This window comes from Lepisma saccharinum, chromosome 18, assembly GCF_977018435.1.
Source record: "Lepisma saccharinum chromosome 18, izLepSacc3.1, whole genome shotgun sequence".
In the NCBI taxonomy this organism is placed as follows: Eukaryota; Metazoa; Arthropoda; class Insecta; order Zygentoma; family Lepismatidae; genus Lepisma; species Lepisma saccharinum.
Genome location: NC_139246.1, coordinates 40,350,079 through 40,367,136, shown reverse-complemented (window position 1 = coordinate 40,367,136; position 17,058 = coordinate 40,350,079). Strand labels below are relative to the sequence as shown.

At 40.5% G+C, this 17,058-nt stretch overlaps 1 protein-coding gene across 1 annotated transcript in view; it reads left to right on the top strand.

The window, feature by feature from the left end:
• Positions 1-13,239, top strand: part of LOC146002539 (dehydrogenase/reductase SDR family member 11-like) — a 43,070-nt gene extending 29,831 nt beyond the window's left edge. Inside the window, exons 5-6 of the mRNA XM_083140455.1 lie at positions 8,624-8,782; positions 12,745-13,239. Of these exons, the coding sequence (XP_082996581.1) occupies positions 8,624-8,782; positions 12,745-12,786 (201 nt within the window). The 3' untranslated portion in view covers positions 12,787-13,239. The remainder of the gene's footprint in view (positions 1-8,623; positions 8,783-12,744) is intronic.
• The last annotated feature ends 3,819 nt before the right edge of the window (positions 13,240-17,058 follow it).

Below are 17,058 nucleotides of genomic sequence, written 5' to 3'. Positions count from 1 at the left end.
CGTGGAGGTGATGAGCATTTGCTCGTCGCTAAGCTTCCCTGCGAGAGCATCGAGGCTTGCCGGGAGGAACCTCAGGGAGTCGAGGAAGCGAAGCTCGACGGTAGAGTGTGATCCTGAGATTCGCACCCACTTGCTCAAGCTAATGTAACGCTCCTCGTTCTGCGCCAGGACGTTGATTCCCTCGTTGTCGTACCCAAGATGCTTGACGAGGTGGTGGAAGTCGTATACCGAGCCATTGTGAAAAAACACAGGAATAAATCGCGGGTCCCGGGCCATGAGGTTGCATCCGTTGCACCAAGGACCAACGTACCTACCGTTAAAGTGATCATGGTGTTGGACTTTACGGTTGTTGGCGGTGTACTCCTTGACGCAGACAGGGCAAGCGATGGCCTCGTCGTGTCTACGTTGATCGTCGGGAGACAGTGGGAGCATAGACTTGGGGGCCAAGAGTACCTTCCCTATCTCGTTGGCCTCGACAACCATCCTCTCGAGAAAGTGTTTGGCTGCGTCGGGACCACGGTACACGTAGGGCTCGGGGGCGATGTGCTGGTCACGTCGCACCACAACGTATGCGAAACTGGATGCCTCGTGGAGTTGGTAAGGGGTGGTGGAGGAAACTTCGGGATCGGGATCGCAGGTGGACAAGGGTTTGAGGAAGGCCTCGAAATCCGCGATGATGATAGCGGGGTGCTCCACCATGGCACCCTGCATGTGGAAACGCTCCACGGTGCCAGATTCGGGTAAGACTGCCACACCCGCCTCGTTGTTACTACAGTAGAGCTTGTGGCGAGCGAGCTTCTCGGCAGCGATGTTGGGACCTCTGATGCGCTGATAATCCTGCTGTTCTCGATTGTCAAAAGTGATCAGACACCTTCGACAAACTGCTATGCTACCATGATGCTTGCTTTTTTGGCTCGACACCAACCGGGAGAGGGAACGGATAAGGGTGTAATGGTGATGGGTCTCGTCCATGATGAGCAGAAGGTGAATTTCCTGCGCACCATCGTCATCTACGTCGCTCACCCGGATGGGGTACACCACATTTTTGTCAGTGAGGCCATAAACGTTGATGGCCAACCGAGGGTTGTGTGTACGGGCCTCGAACTTTCGAATGTCCGGGACCTCCACGGGATAGTCGATCCCAACCATCGCATCTTCCAGCTCTGACTCGTAGGGTAGGTAGTGGTTAACTCGGTGTGGTTGGTTTTTCCAGTGGACAGGGTGTAATGCTGCCAGAACACACCATACGAAGCACTTGGCGTCACTGTTCTGAATGTTCAGGACGGCCTTCTTTGCCGCAATAGTAGGTGGTAAGGGGACGTAGCTGGAGGCGGAGAGAGGTATGAACTTGCAAAGTTTGACGCACAGTTCGTGGGGTTCACCGCACAGCGAACCCCCCGAGCCCTTAGCTTGATGTTCCTCTTGTTTGGTCACCAGCTCCTCTGCAAACTTGTTGTAGATAACCTCGAGGTTGTCGACATCCGCCAGATGCAGCGTCTTCGCCTTGGTGTTGTGGCAGAAGCTGTAAATTTCATCAGACGGCTTCTTGTACTGGCAACGTAGCGATGCGTAGAATTTGGTGGAGTGCGTTGCAAGCGCATCGCCGAGGATGGAAATAATTTCGGCTTGCACGTTCTCCAAAAAGCTACGCACGTCGCATGAGCCCTCCGAAGTGAGGACAAAGTCCTCTAACAACCGCTCGAAAGCAGTCTGGTTCGCTTTCGCCACAGGCTTGACACGTTTGGCGGATGGTGCATTGATGGAGGCTGCTTCTGCCTTCCTCTTGGTGGAGGTCGAAGGCTGGGCCCCAGATGTATTTTTGCTTAGACAATTAAGCTTATGCTCCTTGGCATACGCAATTGTGATCTGTTTATTGCATCCGGAACATAGTTCAGTGGCAGCCAAATGCTTGCCTGGCACGCAGGTACGACAATGTCTTGCAAAACGTTTGCTTGATATGGTTCTCTTGCACACAGGACAACTTTTCATGGAGCGCATTTTTTTGGGGGGTATGTTTATTTATATGTAATCTGTTGGTGGTAGAGTGTTTACAAAAAAATGCCTTACGAGAAAAATTTTGTAGACTAATTCTAATTAGTGTTAGTTTGAGGGGTTTATTTATATATGGGTGGCGTTGTTTTCCTCAAATATGTGCTTTAATAAACCCTGTAAAAAAATTTAAAAAAATATATAAGAAAAATATGATTGTAGATAGAAAAAAGCACAATAAATATTGTATGCATGTCTAATTCTATTTAGTTTATTTTTTGCTAGACACGAATCTTCTTCAGATTTTATTGCCCATTAGTATATTTTTCTACCAATCTAGTAGAGGTATGAAACTATGAAAATGTACTTGTTTATATATATTCTATTGTTTCGGCTGATATAATAGCAAATATATATATATAGCTATTTTGAAATTCTAAAACTTTCAGGTATACTTATTTTTACATGCAAACATACATCATAAAAAATTACACAATCGTATTTTTTTTCCATACACACATTTTTTATTTTCAGAAAACAAAGTTATTTTCGATTTTTTTTTAAATCAAACAATAAACATTATTTGTGTTTATAGTATTTGTCGGGCAATAGCAGATAAAACAAAAATGGGTTTTCTACGACCCCTAGTTTACGAGTTACAAAACAACTTAGAAATCACATCTTGAAATTTAAATTTAAAATAACTCGAAAACAGTAAGCACTAATCATTATGTTTCCAATAGGTTGTAGAGTACATTCAATTTTTTATCAAATGTCATTAAAATTTTCGAAATAGGGTAAAAACTAAGCCAGCAAATCAAGTTTCTCAAAAAATAAAAAAAATTGTCTATATTTTCGAAACTTGAGGGGGTGGAATCGATTTTATTTGCTAGTCGTATAGTTTTCGTCAAATCCTATCCAACAAACCTAAAATCATCATCCTAGGTCAATTAGGAACCAAGAAAATCAATGTCTTGGAAAACATCTTAAGACAAATATCTTAAGAAAATTTTCTTGACAGACCGGAAGTAACATCTTGACAGACCGGAAGTCGACTTTCTTAAAGATTAAGACAAATATCTTAAGATGTTTTTCCAAGATATTGATTTTCTTGGTTCCTATGGGGCCTAGATCCACGCAACTTTGGATTATGTATATACCGTTGTTTTTTCCTACATATTCACTAGTGCTCGAAAGTGCGGTGGTTGTGTTGTTGCCTTGTAATCAAGAGGTCCTAGGTTCGAACCCGATAAAAGTACATAGTGGTTCGGATCCTATTTTAAAAAACTGTAGGCCTAGTCCCGATTAGCCTTACTGTGCATATGTGAATATAGGAAAGTACAATGCAAAGTCAGCAATGTGTGATGTGGTCAGCACCAAATATTTTAATTTTATATGTATATTTAAGTTCCATGCATAAACATGGCAGTCTTCCTATATGCTTTTATGGTATGGTGCTATGCACAAAGGAGCACTTTATTTAAGCATATTTAACTTCTCTTTCCATCTCTCAATCTATTCATATTTGACACGGTCATTGCAAGTCGGCCATTTTGTTTACGTAGCAATTAGGCTTAAAAAAACTTTGACACACTCATTGCAAGTCGGCCATTTTGTTTACGTAGCAATTACGTTAAAAAACTTTAAACCACATTATTGTTATTTTTTTGTGAATGCTTGTTGTGATAAAAAAACATAATTAGATATATTTTATTTAATTTTATGTTTAATATCTTTTCTGTGTATAAAACTAAATAATAATAAAATTCGAAACACTATGTACCTCCACTAAATATCAAACGCACAAAAAAAACAGGCTAACACACGCAAAATTATACTGGTCTGCCAGACGCCAGAGCCTCGTTACTCTGCAGTCCAGGGTGTACTACGTGGAAGTGAGGTTAACTGTTGGGCGTCTTACCAGAAAGTCGTCCTCTTACACCCCGCATATTGCTATTTTGCATATGCTTGGTGTATATAGTAATATGTAATAAATATATATATAAAAAAAGCAAGAAAAAAAGAAGAGAGATACATGCAACACACTTAAAACTTGTATACTTTCTCTCTCTTCTTTTTTTCTTGCTTTGCGAGTATATATTCCTTCCACAATGTGCTTAAGAATTGTTTGGCTTTTGTAGAGAGTTTTACCTTTTATCTACAATTCCTTTACATTTGTTTGGCTATTACAGAATCAACTCACAGAAGCAACACTACCTATTTATGTAACACAAAGCCAACTCATGCAAGCTAACAAACAAATTTACTCACGTTAGTTAATTTCAATCACAATCACAATGTTCTTCTTGCAGCTCACAATGTTCTCCTTGCAGCTCACAGAGTAGAATGATGCTTTATTAGTCAGAATAGAGGAAGCTCGCTTGTGTGATCTCCCGTTACATGTCCGCCTCCCGCCCCACTTCCCCTAGTTGTTATAAAATGGCGACGGAAGCGTGTACATGTCTCTCTTCTCCCCGTCTTTTTTTTTTTTTTTTTGGTTTATGAATAGAAGCAGGAAACTTGGTTCTGGCGGCATCAGTGATGGGTAATGTGAAAGTCTGTGACGGTCTAATGTTAATGCCCTCGAGCTTCTAGTTTTATTAGTCGAGGAGTAATATGTAGGTTAACAACGTGGACTAGTAGAAATCCGCTCTGTCAGCATGAAATTCCATCATTATTGTTAGCTTTTAAAAAAACAGGAAGTACATCCGCCACTGTGAATAGCCAGAAATGCTGCCCCTCCCAGTCATCCATCTCTCTTACAATAGCGTGTGTGTGTTGGCAACTCTCTCTAGTTGCAGGTTTTTTTTTAGTTAACTCGTAATCCCCGTCAAAAACTACAGTAACATCATAATATCATATTGCACAGAAGAGGGAGGACATCGCTCACCACTGTTGCCAGCCATAAATCTCTCTCTCTCTCTTTTCATCTTACAGCAAAGTTGGCATCTCTATTTTTTTTTTTAGTTGTAAGTAAATTGCCAACACACTCTAGTTAATAATGCTACATATTATACGCACACACGCACACACATACTATATTACCATCCACCCATCTCTCTCTTTTTTACGGCAGTGCGTGTTTGTTGCCGGCTCTCCTTGTTTAGTGTGTGTAGGTTGGCAAAAATTGCTTTATGCACTGTAAGGCAAGCCTCAAGCAAAGTTGCCAGCTCCTTGCTTTAGGTTAGGTTAGACCAAGAAAAAAAAGCTGTAGGTGAGTGTTGGCAGCTGTCGGTTGTTTAACTCTTCCCTCTCTCTCTCCTCTCTCTTTTTTTGTAAAAGGCTATGGCAAAAGTACCAGTAGGTTGGCAACCTTGCTTTATGCACTGTAAGGCAAGCCTCAAGCAAGGTTGCCAGCTCCTTGCTTTAGGTTAGGTTAGACCAAGAAAAAAACCTTGGTGATTTTTTTCGAGTAAAATGTTGGCAACACTGCGAGAAAATAGAGCTTATGCCTTACAAGAGTAAACCATTAAGGCAAGTCTCAAGCAAGGTTGCCAGCTTCTTGCTTTAGGTTAGGTTAGACCAAAAAAAACCTTGGTGATTTTTTCGAGTAAGATGTTGGCAACACTGCGAGAAAATTGGCAGCGCTGTCGGTTGTTTAACTCTTCCCCCTCTCTCTCTCTCTCCTCTCTCTTTTTTTTTGTAAAAAGCTATGGCAAAAATACCAGTAGGTTGGCAAAAATTGCTTTATGCACTGTAAGGCAAGCCTCAAGCAAGGTTGCCAGCTCCTTGCTTTAGGTTAGGTTAGACCAAGAAAAAAAGGCTGTAGGTAGGTGTTGGCAGCATTGTTGGTTGTTTAACTCTTCCCTCTCTCTCTCCTCTCTCTTTTTTGTAAAAGGCTATGGCAAAAATACCAGTAGGTTGGCAACTTTGCTTTATGCACTGTAAGGCAAGCCTCAAGCAAGGTTGCCAGCTTCTTGCTTTATGCACTGTAAGGCAAGTCTCAAGCAAGGTTGCCAGCTTCTTGTTTTAGGCTAGGTTAGACCCAAAAAAAAACCTTGGTGATTTTTTTGAGTAAGATGTTGGCAACACTGCGAGAAAATGGGACTTATGCCTTACGAGAGAAATCCATTAAGGCAAGTCTCAAGCAAGGTTGCCAGCTTCTTGTTTTAGGCTAGGTTAGACCCAAAAAAAAACCTTGGTGATTTTTTCGAGTAAGAGCTGGCAACACTGCCAGAAAATGGGGCTCATGCCTTACGAGAGAAATCCATTAAGGCGAGCCCCACCGAGCCCCATTTTCGGTTGGTGAACTCCCCCACCACCACTACTTATTTTCCTTATATTGGAGTTTTATTCTTCATTTTAAAATGTATATAGATTGTTTTATGAAACATAGAATATTTTTAGAGAAGGTCTTGATTGACAAGCACGTACATTAAGATGAAGGCGAGAAGTTCAAACAATGAAAAGCAAACAATAATAATATTCATAACGCTGTAAATAAGGAACGAATGTAATTTTAAAGTCTTACAAGAAAATAGTGCATGATTCTAAACTTTTGTTTTCAAAATCTAACTATCCAAATCGAATTTACAAATATCAAAATTGCGTGAACGATTTTTCTTCTATTACTAGCGTTACGTATTTTTGACGTACAGAGTCCAACATAACGAAGAAACTAAAGACATTCAATGCTTGCACCCTCCTTACCACAGTGCTGCCTCGCATCTGACAGAATGCCCGAGGCATTGCTAGGTGAGGGATTTGAGCGCAAAGTGTACGCAAATCTTACATACGGTAGTGTTCTACGGTTAAGCCTCCTGCACGTTCACATATTACATAAGTACTCGTATATTGTGCATGTGTCTTAATTATTCAAAGAATACTGATGGGAATATTTTGACCACATTATTGTTCGTATGCATAATATGTGAGGATATTCGCTAGACAGTAGGTTTTAAACTGCGAACCGGCCAAGCTTCCGAGTCAAGTAACTAATTGTATATTCGAAGAACAAATGTGATGAATTAATTTCTCTCTTATCTCTCTTCAATCTTTCAATTGCCCTCTCAATCGATTAAGATCACCATCTCCATTTATTTACAAGATGCATTTCTCAACTTGTTACTGCAAGACGTTATTCATGGACCTTCACTATATTCCCTCAGAATAAACTTTGCCCAATATTAGAGGAGGATTGGTCATACATTACTCTAATCGTATACTACTAAATGCGCCACACAATAGTGGATAGAAATGACATTCATATGAGCAAACTGAGAATACATAAAACTATTATTGCTCCAAATCTGTTCTAAACCACTCAAGTCGGCAAAACAAGCACCGTGCAAGATAACAGCAACAGAGATGAAATATCCTAGCAGAGGGGTAAGAGCAACGAGGCGAGATAGTGTTGGAAATATAAGGATACAAGAAGCTTTAATTTTCTTTGGACAGTTAGGAGAATGGGAGAAGAAAGTCAAGGCAAGTGATGGAAGCAAGACCAGAAGGTAAGAAGACAGGAAGAATAATGGAGTTGCAACAATACTGTATATTGCAAGGTGGTTGCCACGAGAGGGAAAGCATTACCAGAAGTTAAAAGGATGGCACAAGATAGAACATAGTTTAGAATATCGCTGAGCAATGAAAGAATGAGATACCAGAAGCACGTGTATTTAATGCTTTGCCCTATTCAACAGTGAGAAAGTGGTTGCTACCTTCAAAAGGGCCGTGAAGTTGGCGATCACTGGTCTGGAGCTGGTAGGTCAGTGATGAAAGATTGATTGATTGATTGAGTTTGTGTTTTAAGTCCACTTTATGCACAGTAAGGCTAATCGGGACTGGACCTACAGTCTAAAGTGGGATCCGAACTACATGTGCCTCCACCGGGTATCAGTGATGAAAGATAAACGTGCTGCACACAGAAAGGACAACAGTTTAAAAAAAAAGCTCCTATGAAATCACTTACGGCGGAAAGTGCACAAGTCTCAAAATAAGACAACGTTCGTCGCCATACGGCTGCTGTAGCAACAATGCTTGATCAAAAATTCTGTCACACTCTTGAATATTCGCCTGGCATTTGACCATGCGTTTTTGATATATTTCGGAAACACTTGCATAGTCCAAGTTGTCAATCTAGGTGGAACATCCATGTAATCGACGCTGCTGACTGTGGTCAGTGCCTTCCGGCGGATAAGCATGATGGAAGACTAAGTGGAGTTATTTCAACAATACTGGTATCCACGAAACGCACGATCATGAAATTAGGGAGTGGTAGAAGTTCCCGCTGTTGACACATCGGAGCACAATCCCGTGTGTTCGGAGGTTATAGAGAATGAAATATCTTGTTGTAGAGTTGGGCTTTGTAATCCATGTTAAAGAAACTTACAGTATTTGCTCGAAATGTCAAGGATGACACAAAAGTGCCCCGGAGAGAGGTCGATCTGACGCTCGAACTAGGCAACGCAGCCCGGTTGAGACGTTGCCACACAGTGCGCGGGAACCAGCGACTTTTGTCCCTCTCTCGCTTTGCTTTTCCCATATGTGGCACCAGCGCAATTCTGCCCAGTCGCCAATTCATGGTCGTGCGTTGAGTTGCTTTTTAATTGCTTAGTGATCAATAATTACGATAAGGTCGTCGTTTATACATAATTCTCTTTTATGTGTTTCTTCATTCAGCCCTTCTCTCTTGCAGGCCATCAGCCCGGGTTTAGTGTTTTCAGAAATGACGGCGCCGTTTCTGAACGCATCCGTCGCAGTGGAAGGAATTGATCCCAAAAACATGAGCTTCCTGCAACCGAAAGACATGGCGGACTCCGTGGTGTACGTGCTGTCAGCGCCGCCAACCGTCCAGGTGAGTAGAATGCAAATTGTAATGGAGACAAGCGAGCTATCTCATCATAAAAAGTAACTAAATCTTATATTAATCCAGGAATTTTAATTAAATTCAATTCGGGTCCAGGAGAGAAAATCAGCAAATCGGTTTTTGAACCGTAAAGAAAATTTTATCTGTAAAGTATTTCAGTACAGTCCAGGAATCTTTTTCCGGATGAATTTAAATATGGTCCAGGAACCTTTTTTTCCGGATCAATTTAAATTCGATCCAAGTGCCTTATTGAAATGAAGCAATGCGTAAATTGGACCAAATTTAATCGTGTGAGAAAAAAAGGTACGGGTCCTGTTGCGGAAGCCAATAGAACCCATTATAATTTATGGGTTCCCAGACCTTGAACAACCCTGAATTAATTCAACCCGTCGACTCATTTTGGAATCGAACAGAAGCCACTAGTTTAAAAACTCGAGAACGATTCCGCCAAGAATGGTAGGTATGTACACTTGAGGAAACGGGGAGAACTTGGAATACAAAAGAAATTGTCGCTATTTTAAAATTGATTTACTACGTGACTTATTCTGACATGCTCAAGAGGGTTTGTGTCTGGTTATTTACAGAAGCCATCCGAACGCCACTGGGAGACCTGGCTCTGGGGTTCATCCAGCTTGTAATGAAATAGGTGCGTGGGGGAAGGGTGGTCGGACCTTACGGCTGATCACACATTATCAATTTTTTTGTTTTTTCCAATAAATTCCTATACAGGGTTATTCTTTCGATGCAAGAACCTTGGAAATGCGAATATCTCAGCTCTTTGAAAATGTACAACTATTAACATCGGGGTGTAAAGAACCGTATACTCTGTGAAAGGAAGGAAATAGTGTTAGGTGACCGTTAGTAACAGTGAGTAGCGATTGACCATATTAGTGTGACGTCACGCTGGAAGATTGATTCCAAACAAAGCGATTATGCGTTTTCCTCCTATTCAAAACCATTGAATTCTCCATCGGCAGGGGTAGCTTTAAGAATTGTGACAGCAATTATGAAACCAAATTATGATTGTGTATCGTACATGTAACGATGAGATTTCGGAGAATACGTCTACACATAACACATAGGCAGCCAATGAGCGGCGCCTCTGCAGTCACGTGAGGCTGCTGGTTTCCCATCATCCATAGCGGCAGGGTGTAGACTATGTAAATTATGTAATCTACGTTGATGACGTAATTAATGTAGAAAACATGGCGCTCGGCGTTCTTCGCGCATCGTACTCAGGAATCAGCATGAGCATGTGAAAATAGCGAGAAGCATGCTACTATTCAGAAATAGTGTTTTAAGTAGTATTTTATGTATTTATTTACATTCAAATACAATTTAATTGAATTGCAAAATAAACTTGTCGTGACACGTTTTGCGATGTCCGTAGAATGGACAAGCTTTGTTTTACTTCTAGTTCCACGATTTCGCACATGCGTGGAATGATCTGCTTTAAAGATACGTGAACTCTGCAGCAGATTATGTAATCTATAAGTAATTGTAATCTTCTAGTAGATTACGAGTAGACAACACGTGCACTTATAGTCTACGGCACATCACTGCTTGAGATCGGCTGAGCTTCGAGCCAGCTCGAAACTGGAACACACAAATTTTCTTTAAAAATGTATGATTTTTCTTACTCCAGTTATTCATTACCTTAATATCATATGGTATGTGTAATATGGAGACGTATTCTCCGAAATCCCATCTTTACATTGATGTACGATACGCATCACAATTTTGTTTCATAACTGCTGTCAAAATCATTAAAGCTACCACCTCCGATGAAAAATTCAATGACTTTGAATAGGATAAAATCACAAGGCCGCTTTATTTGGACTCAAATAATGTTTTATCGTCTGCTGTGACGTCACCATATAGCGCCCTAAAAATGACCTGCCACATTGTTGCCATTTAGGCTCTTCCTTTCGGCTTTAGTTGGCGCTTGCTAGAGTATCGTTGCCTTCTGTGGAGTACAGGGTGGAGTGTACAGTTGCTGGCACACAGTTTTCTTTTCAAATTTTGCTTAGTTTGTGAGGTCAATGCAGAGGAATGGGTTACACAGTAGCAGTACAGCGCCTTGAAAAACGTAGGTGTGGAAAACGGCACGGTTCTGGGCTCTCTGGCTGGTTCCACTCGAATATGATACCGCTAGAGGCGCTGGTGTTGGTCTCGGTGCATAGTATTCGTCTGCTTATAATGCAAGTAAATGGAGTTTTCGCTGCAACGTCTGATTCTTTTACATTAAGCATTTCTATGAATGTTATAATTGCTATGATACAGTGGTACAGTGGTCGCGAAGATATTAATGAACATTCTAGACAGTCGACCACGTCCTGTTATCGTTATACTTTCATTAATAATACGGGAGAAAAAATACGCGTGGAATGCTCTTGGTAACTAAATTTTTGTGTATGAATTAGGTTAATTATTATTATCATCATCATCATTTCTTTTAAAGATATACACACCGAAGCATTTATATTTTTTTATATTTACGGTTTCTTTTCTTCCGCTTTAAATTAATCGCGGCAATGATGATAATGATGATTACATGAAACGACAAGGGGGGAAACTTTCAGACCAATGGGACAAGCGACACGGGATGTTTACACTGATATGACTAGTGACACAGACACTTCCAGACTGTAAAATAGCATTCATTGCGCATGAGGGTGAAAACAGCAAACGACACGTTCATATGTCGTATTCGTTCGCATGCTACTTGTTACTTCGGCCGGAAAGCTCCTTAAAGGAAGGGTGCTCAGACCGAAGCGACGCGCTACAGGGGGACTTCCCAACTAAGTGACAAGCGACAGCCTTGAAGCGGAACTACGCGACACTTATCGCTTGAGGATTTCACCAACCGAATGCTGGCCTGTGCTGCCCGTCATGCTTTTACAATGTGACATGTTGCTCTTCATTGGCTCATTTCCAAACGACATGTGTCGTGTCTCGCTTCGGTATGAAAGTTGCCTTGGACCGAAGGACCCGTGTCGCTTTGGTGTGAAATCCTCGTATCGTTTGTCGCGTGTCGCTTTGGTCTAAAATCTCATTGAGGAAACTGTGCAGTCAGAGCTTGTGTCCCTACGGTTAGAAAGGCTGCATTGATTACGGACTGCTCGCTTTCAAGCGACAGTTGTGGTTTGTCGCCTCGGTATGAAATATCTCTCAGGATACTATTTATATTCTAATAACATAGAAAAATAAGCTCTAATACATAGTCCAAGATCTGACGTCTGGAATCACATTGCCATGTTTCTTCTTGTGTTACGCACGCATGCTATTTATTTATTCATTTTATTTTACTTTTCTTTCCAAATTAATGCCATTTCGTGACTGCAAATCACTCCACAAATATAACTGTTTCCATCAATTCACGTACAGCTTTCAAGACAAACAAATCTACATAATATATTCCAAAAACTAACAAAGCCGCATTACTTTCGTAAGAAAATTAGCACTGATACTGATCGCACTGCCATCTATTTTCTCATCCGTCTCGGGAACCAGTTTCTTGGGTTGTTTTTCACACTACGTTATTCAAGGCGTTGTAGTAGCAGAGCATGTGTTCGTTGCAAATATACGGCGTCGAGTTTGACTCTGCCTGGACAGCGGTGATGGCCATTTTCAACGTCTTCCGTAACATGGACATATTTCTAAATAAGATACATAGCCTCTTAGATGCTTGCAATTTCCAGGGTCTTGTAGAAGAAAGAATCACGCTGTCATTTTTACATGTCGAGATTCGAGTCTAGAGCCTTTGACTGTTCCTCATTCACGAAGAACGAGACTATCCCTAGACTTGCCACGGTGACATCCCATTGATAGTTGTCTTTTGTGCAAAACCGCCAGTGGTGTGGTAAGTAACACTTTCATAGGGAGGTATACAAGGGATAGAAAATAAACTTGTTGCGAGAACAATTAAAACATTCCCTCTTCTTTTCCAGGTCCATCAGCTGATGATTCGCCCTACCAAAGACGGTACATAAGACGACTAAGCGTATTACATGGTCGAAACCTCCTATATCCAATGCTTGTAACCAATGGAAATATGAATAAAGAGCTGGTGGCGTATGCTGAAATATATGAATGGTTTTTGTGGTCCATGTTTATTGTCATTCTGGTGCCAACAGTAAGCAACTAGTAATTGGACCAAAACTTTACTCTCAAAGCTCCCAATTGAACCTTCAATATGTCGTAACAGTAAGAAAACAATACAAACTGGAGCTGCCATATTTCGCCTTTGCCAATACAGGACACACTGAACGAAAATGTAAACACAATCTTTTATGCATTAACACAGCAGCAGTGATGCAAATTATACGTAATATTAAAATTAAATACAAATATTATTAAACATTCACATGACGCATTGCCTTCTGTAAAGGCAGGATGTCTGACAACCCTAATCGTAAGCAATGTACTTCAAGAAGTGAAAGGCGTATGAAATTCACGGTAGGAAATATATGTAATTGTAAGTTTCACATTTCATGTAAAAATTTATTTCTTTCATACGTGTTGTGTGTATTTAATGCAAGACATTAAGTAATAATAATCGTTAAGTTCACATTGAACAATTTACAAAAAAATATCGATACGCTCACCACGCAAAGCACAACGAAAAGTTGCCTGTCACGTTTTGACCTTGAAATGCCTGTTGTGCCACTGCGTTTACTAGAGCGTGAAAACTATTTTATATTTTATTAATTTCAACACAGATTGATGAAGGAAGGTCCTGAGGAAGGCTCTCGTGTAAAGAGTTGAATCGTCGTCACATTAAATCACTATCAGAACTTTGAGTGGTGTCAAGACGCAGTAACGGCGATGGCCTATTCGCACATTAATAATAAATCTGCAATGCAAATCATTATTATTATATTTACTCATTGAACTCTATCTCCTTCGAAACATCAAGTGCTCCAACGCTGCTTCACCAAGAGAGGTGGTGGAGAAGCGTGCGATCAGTCAATTCAACCCGTGTAGACCGAGGCGCGCTCGCACAATGCGAATATCGTTTTCTCTGACGCAGTTGCATCAGTCGCGTACAAGACGCTGATTGGGTCTTCTGGCTTGGACGCCATGACTGTGGATTTTGCATCATTTAGGAAACCCATGAACGCATCGGTCGGTGTGTTAGCAAATGTAGTGTTGCAATCCCATTCTTTCGAGACCGTATGACAGAGTCGAGGCAACCCATACATCAATGCAAATTGAGAAATTCTGTTTAGAAAAGGGAAATTTTGATAGTATATTGTTGTCCCTCTCATTCTGTTCCGAGCATGGCAGGGGCAAGAAAGAAGGGGAAGGTAGGAGGGCAACTGAAAGCGTAACAGGTGATGCCTGATATTGCCTTTGCTTAGTGCATTTTGACCAAAATAAACTGTCCCTGTGGCGCAGTAGCCGAACTATCAATCAGTCAGCTGGTTTGCATTGTGTGCCTGTTAATGCGTTGCAAAATTGTTTCGCTCTGTCAAAAGGTCGATCCTCTTTTAGTGCAAAGTGTTTTGATTTAATGATGAATAGGAAAACTGTACATAGCGAAAGCTTAGACGTAATATTTAACATTGTTGAATTTTTGGATGGAAGTTAGCTACAAAGCCTGTAGCAACTGCAGTAATATATGAATACAGGAAAAAAGAAAAATTCTGAAATACGAAGCAGGACAGTGTGGACTGAGTGACTACTGTATTTTTCTTTAAGATTTTTTATTCTCTCGATTTCGCTTGATTTGCTTCGTTCGATCAGTCTTCATTAGAAATAAACAACAGCTAGATAGATTACAACTGATTTCCTCCATGTGGTAGTTGGATCGGCTTCTTTGTTGTACGCTAACGTTATTTTTCTCCTTGTTCATTAATATCAGCAGAGCGAGGGAGGACGTTTTTACAAAATATTTTGCAAATCGACAATAGTATTGATATTGTAGATCGGTATTTCTATGTATTGAGTGATTTTGTCAGGTTATCGAATTCTGAATTACATATTGCACAATAATATCGCTTTTCTCGTGATTGGCTGCATAAGTTCCGAAATATTTGAAATTTGTAAAAAATCCGTGTTAAAAAAATCATGAAAAATAACTCATTTCCAGTGAAAGGTGATCAAAACTTGGGTTGCCAATACATTTAGCATCATTATTTACGCAAATACGGGTACGAATATTTGACAGGGGTGGTACAACACTTCCGGACCCGAGACTGAAGTGTACACCCCTAGTGCCAGAGCCGCTACTGTCTAGACGTACCAAATGTTTGAACATGTTCCTTGGAGAGTAGACAAGCATAGCACACTACGGAGCCCAAGGTCGAAAGTTCGGATGCTCGTAAAGAATTGTTCCGACATACTTAGGGAAGTAGAAGAGCGACGTAAAATGATCAAAAATATGAACTGCAGAATTCACCATTTCTTAAAAATATTAACAATGACTACCATGCAAGAGACCTGGGTTCAATCCCCAGCGGGAGGGAACCAGGATTTTTCCCACCTGTTCTGGCGCCAAACCAGCGTCGTATAAAGTGTGCACCTGGAGGAAACTCTGGTGGGTAAAGGCAGCCAGGGACGTGGTGCTCATGACATCATCCCCGCCTTCGGCCCTGATCAGGAAAGTATGAAGCCCTTATTCCACACCCCCTATACGCCCTCATGGCTTGGTGCAAAGCAAGGGGAGCGCTTTACTTTACATTTAATTTACTTCCTTACAACTCACAGGTTATCAAAATTTTGTGTAAGGTGGTTGCTAAATGTCTGAAAGAAATATAGGATATGTAAAGCACTATAAACTTTTGGTGACTCGTCCATGGTCCGAAACAGTGCTACATTCATGTCAGCATCCTCTTACATAATTTCATCACTTCCACAAGTTATGGATTCATTATAGTTCACCACTTTAATCACGCACAGACGCTGATGAACGTGATGGATTGAGGGAATCATGAGGGGGACTGGACCTACAGTTTAAAGTGGGATCCGAACAACTATGTATCTCCACCGGGTATCGAACCCGGGATAACTTTATTGTAAGTCCACGACGTTACCACTGCGCCATCGGGGTGGCTGTACAGTTAGGAAATTGCGGCGCGCAAGTTAAACGCAATCGTTCATTATAATCACCCGGCCCCAAAATTATTTTGACAAATATATAGTAACTCATTTTATCTTGAATGCAATAGCCTGTCAAGTGGTCGACAGTTGTATCTTAAAATGTATATCTAAATTTTCGACATGCAGAAAGTCATCGTGTTTATTCGTTAGATAATTTCAGAAGAAAATAAATTATGTAGAAACAGTGTTTTGGACGGAGATTAAATGCCAAAAAGCCCACAGCTTATAACCTACTAGCTGATTGGCTGGCGTTGCCCGGGCATTTATTTATCCCAATCTTCTATTAGACAGGAGTAGTGGTTGAGTACGCTAACGCCAATTAGTGCATGCTTGGTAATTAATTTGCATATAATTAAGAATTAATTTGCAAAATTTGTATAAATTGCATATCATTAGAACAATTTATATTTATGTATATGCATATCATTAAGAACTAATTTGCATAATTTGAATTAATTTGCATATAATTAAGAACTCATTTGGATAATTTAAATAAATTTGCATATCATTAGAAAAATTTACATTTCTGTATTTGCATATTTATAACTTTTATGAATTTTTAATTGTATGAAAAAAATATATATGGAAGGTAATTAGTGTTACTCAATGCTATTCATATGATTTTATGTTTATTACTGTAAAGTATGTAATGTATAAAACGATAATAATTAATGTTTATAATGTTGAAAATAAATGCTACGAATGGTGGTAATAGTAAAGGTTCAATTACGAATTTTGACGGTACCGGTACTCGAACCTATGATATGTAACAGTAATAATTATAGTGTACTATGGAATAATGTATTATGATTATAGTGTACTATGGAATAATGGTATACAGTATGAAAGAAGTTGATCCGACACGCTAGACAGAAGACCGTGAACTCCGCGCAGGTAGACGAGAAAGGAATTTGGGGGATGTGCGGTCAAGATCAAATGATGTCAGAACGCCAGAACAAGGAAAGAACCCAATTGTCCAATTAGAAAACGCGTCGGTAGATTTTAAGAACAGGTTTTTTTTCAAGGTTAACTAGAACGCAAGAACAGGGGAAAGGTATGCAAGACCCTAGCACAGGACAAGGGAGGGATTGAACCAGACAACAAAGGATGTCTGGGATTGCGCGGTCAAGGTGAAATCTATGAAGCTATGCGTCGCTTGT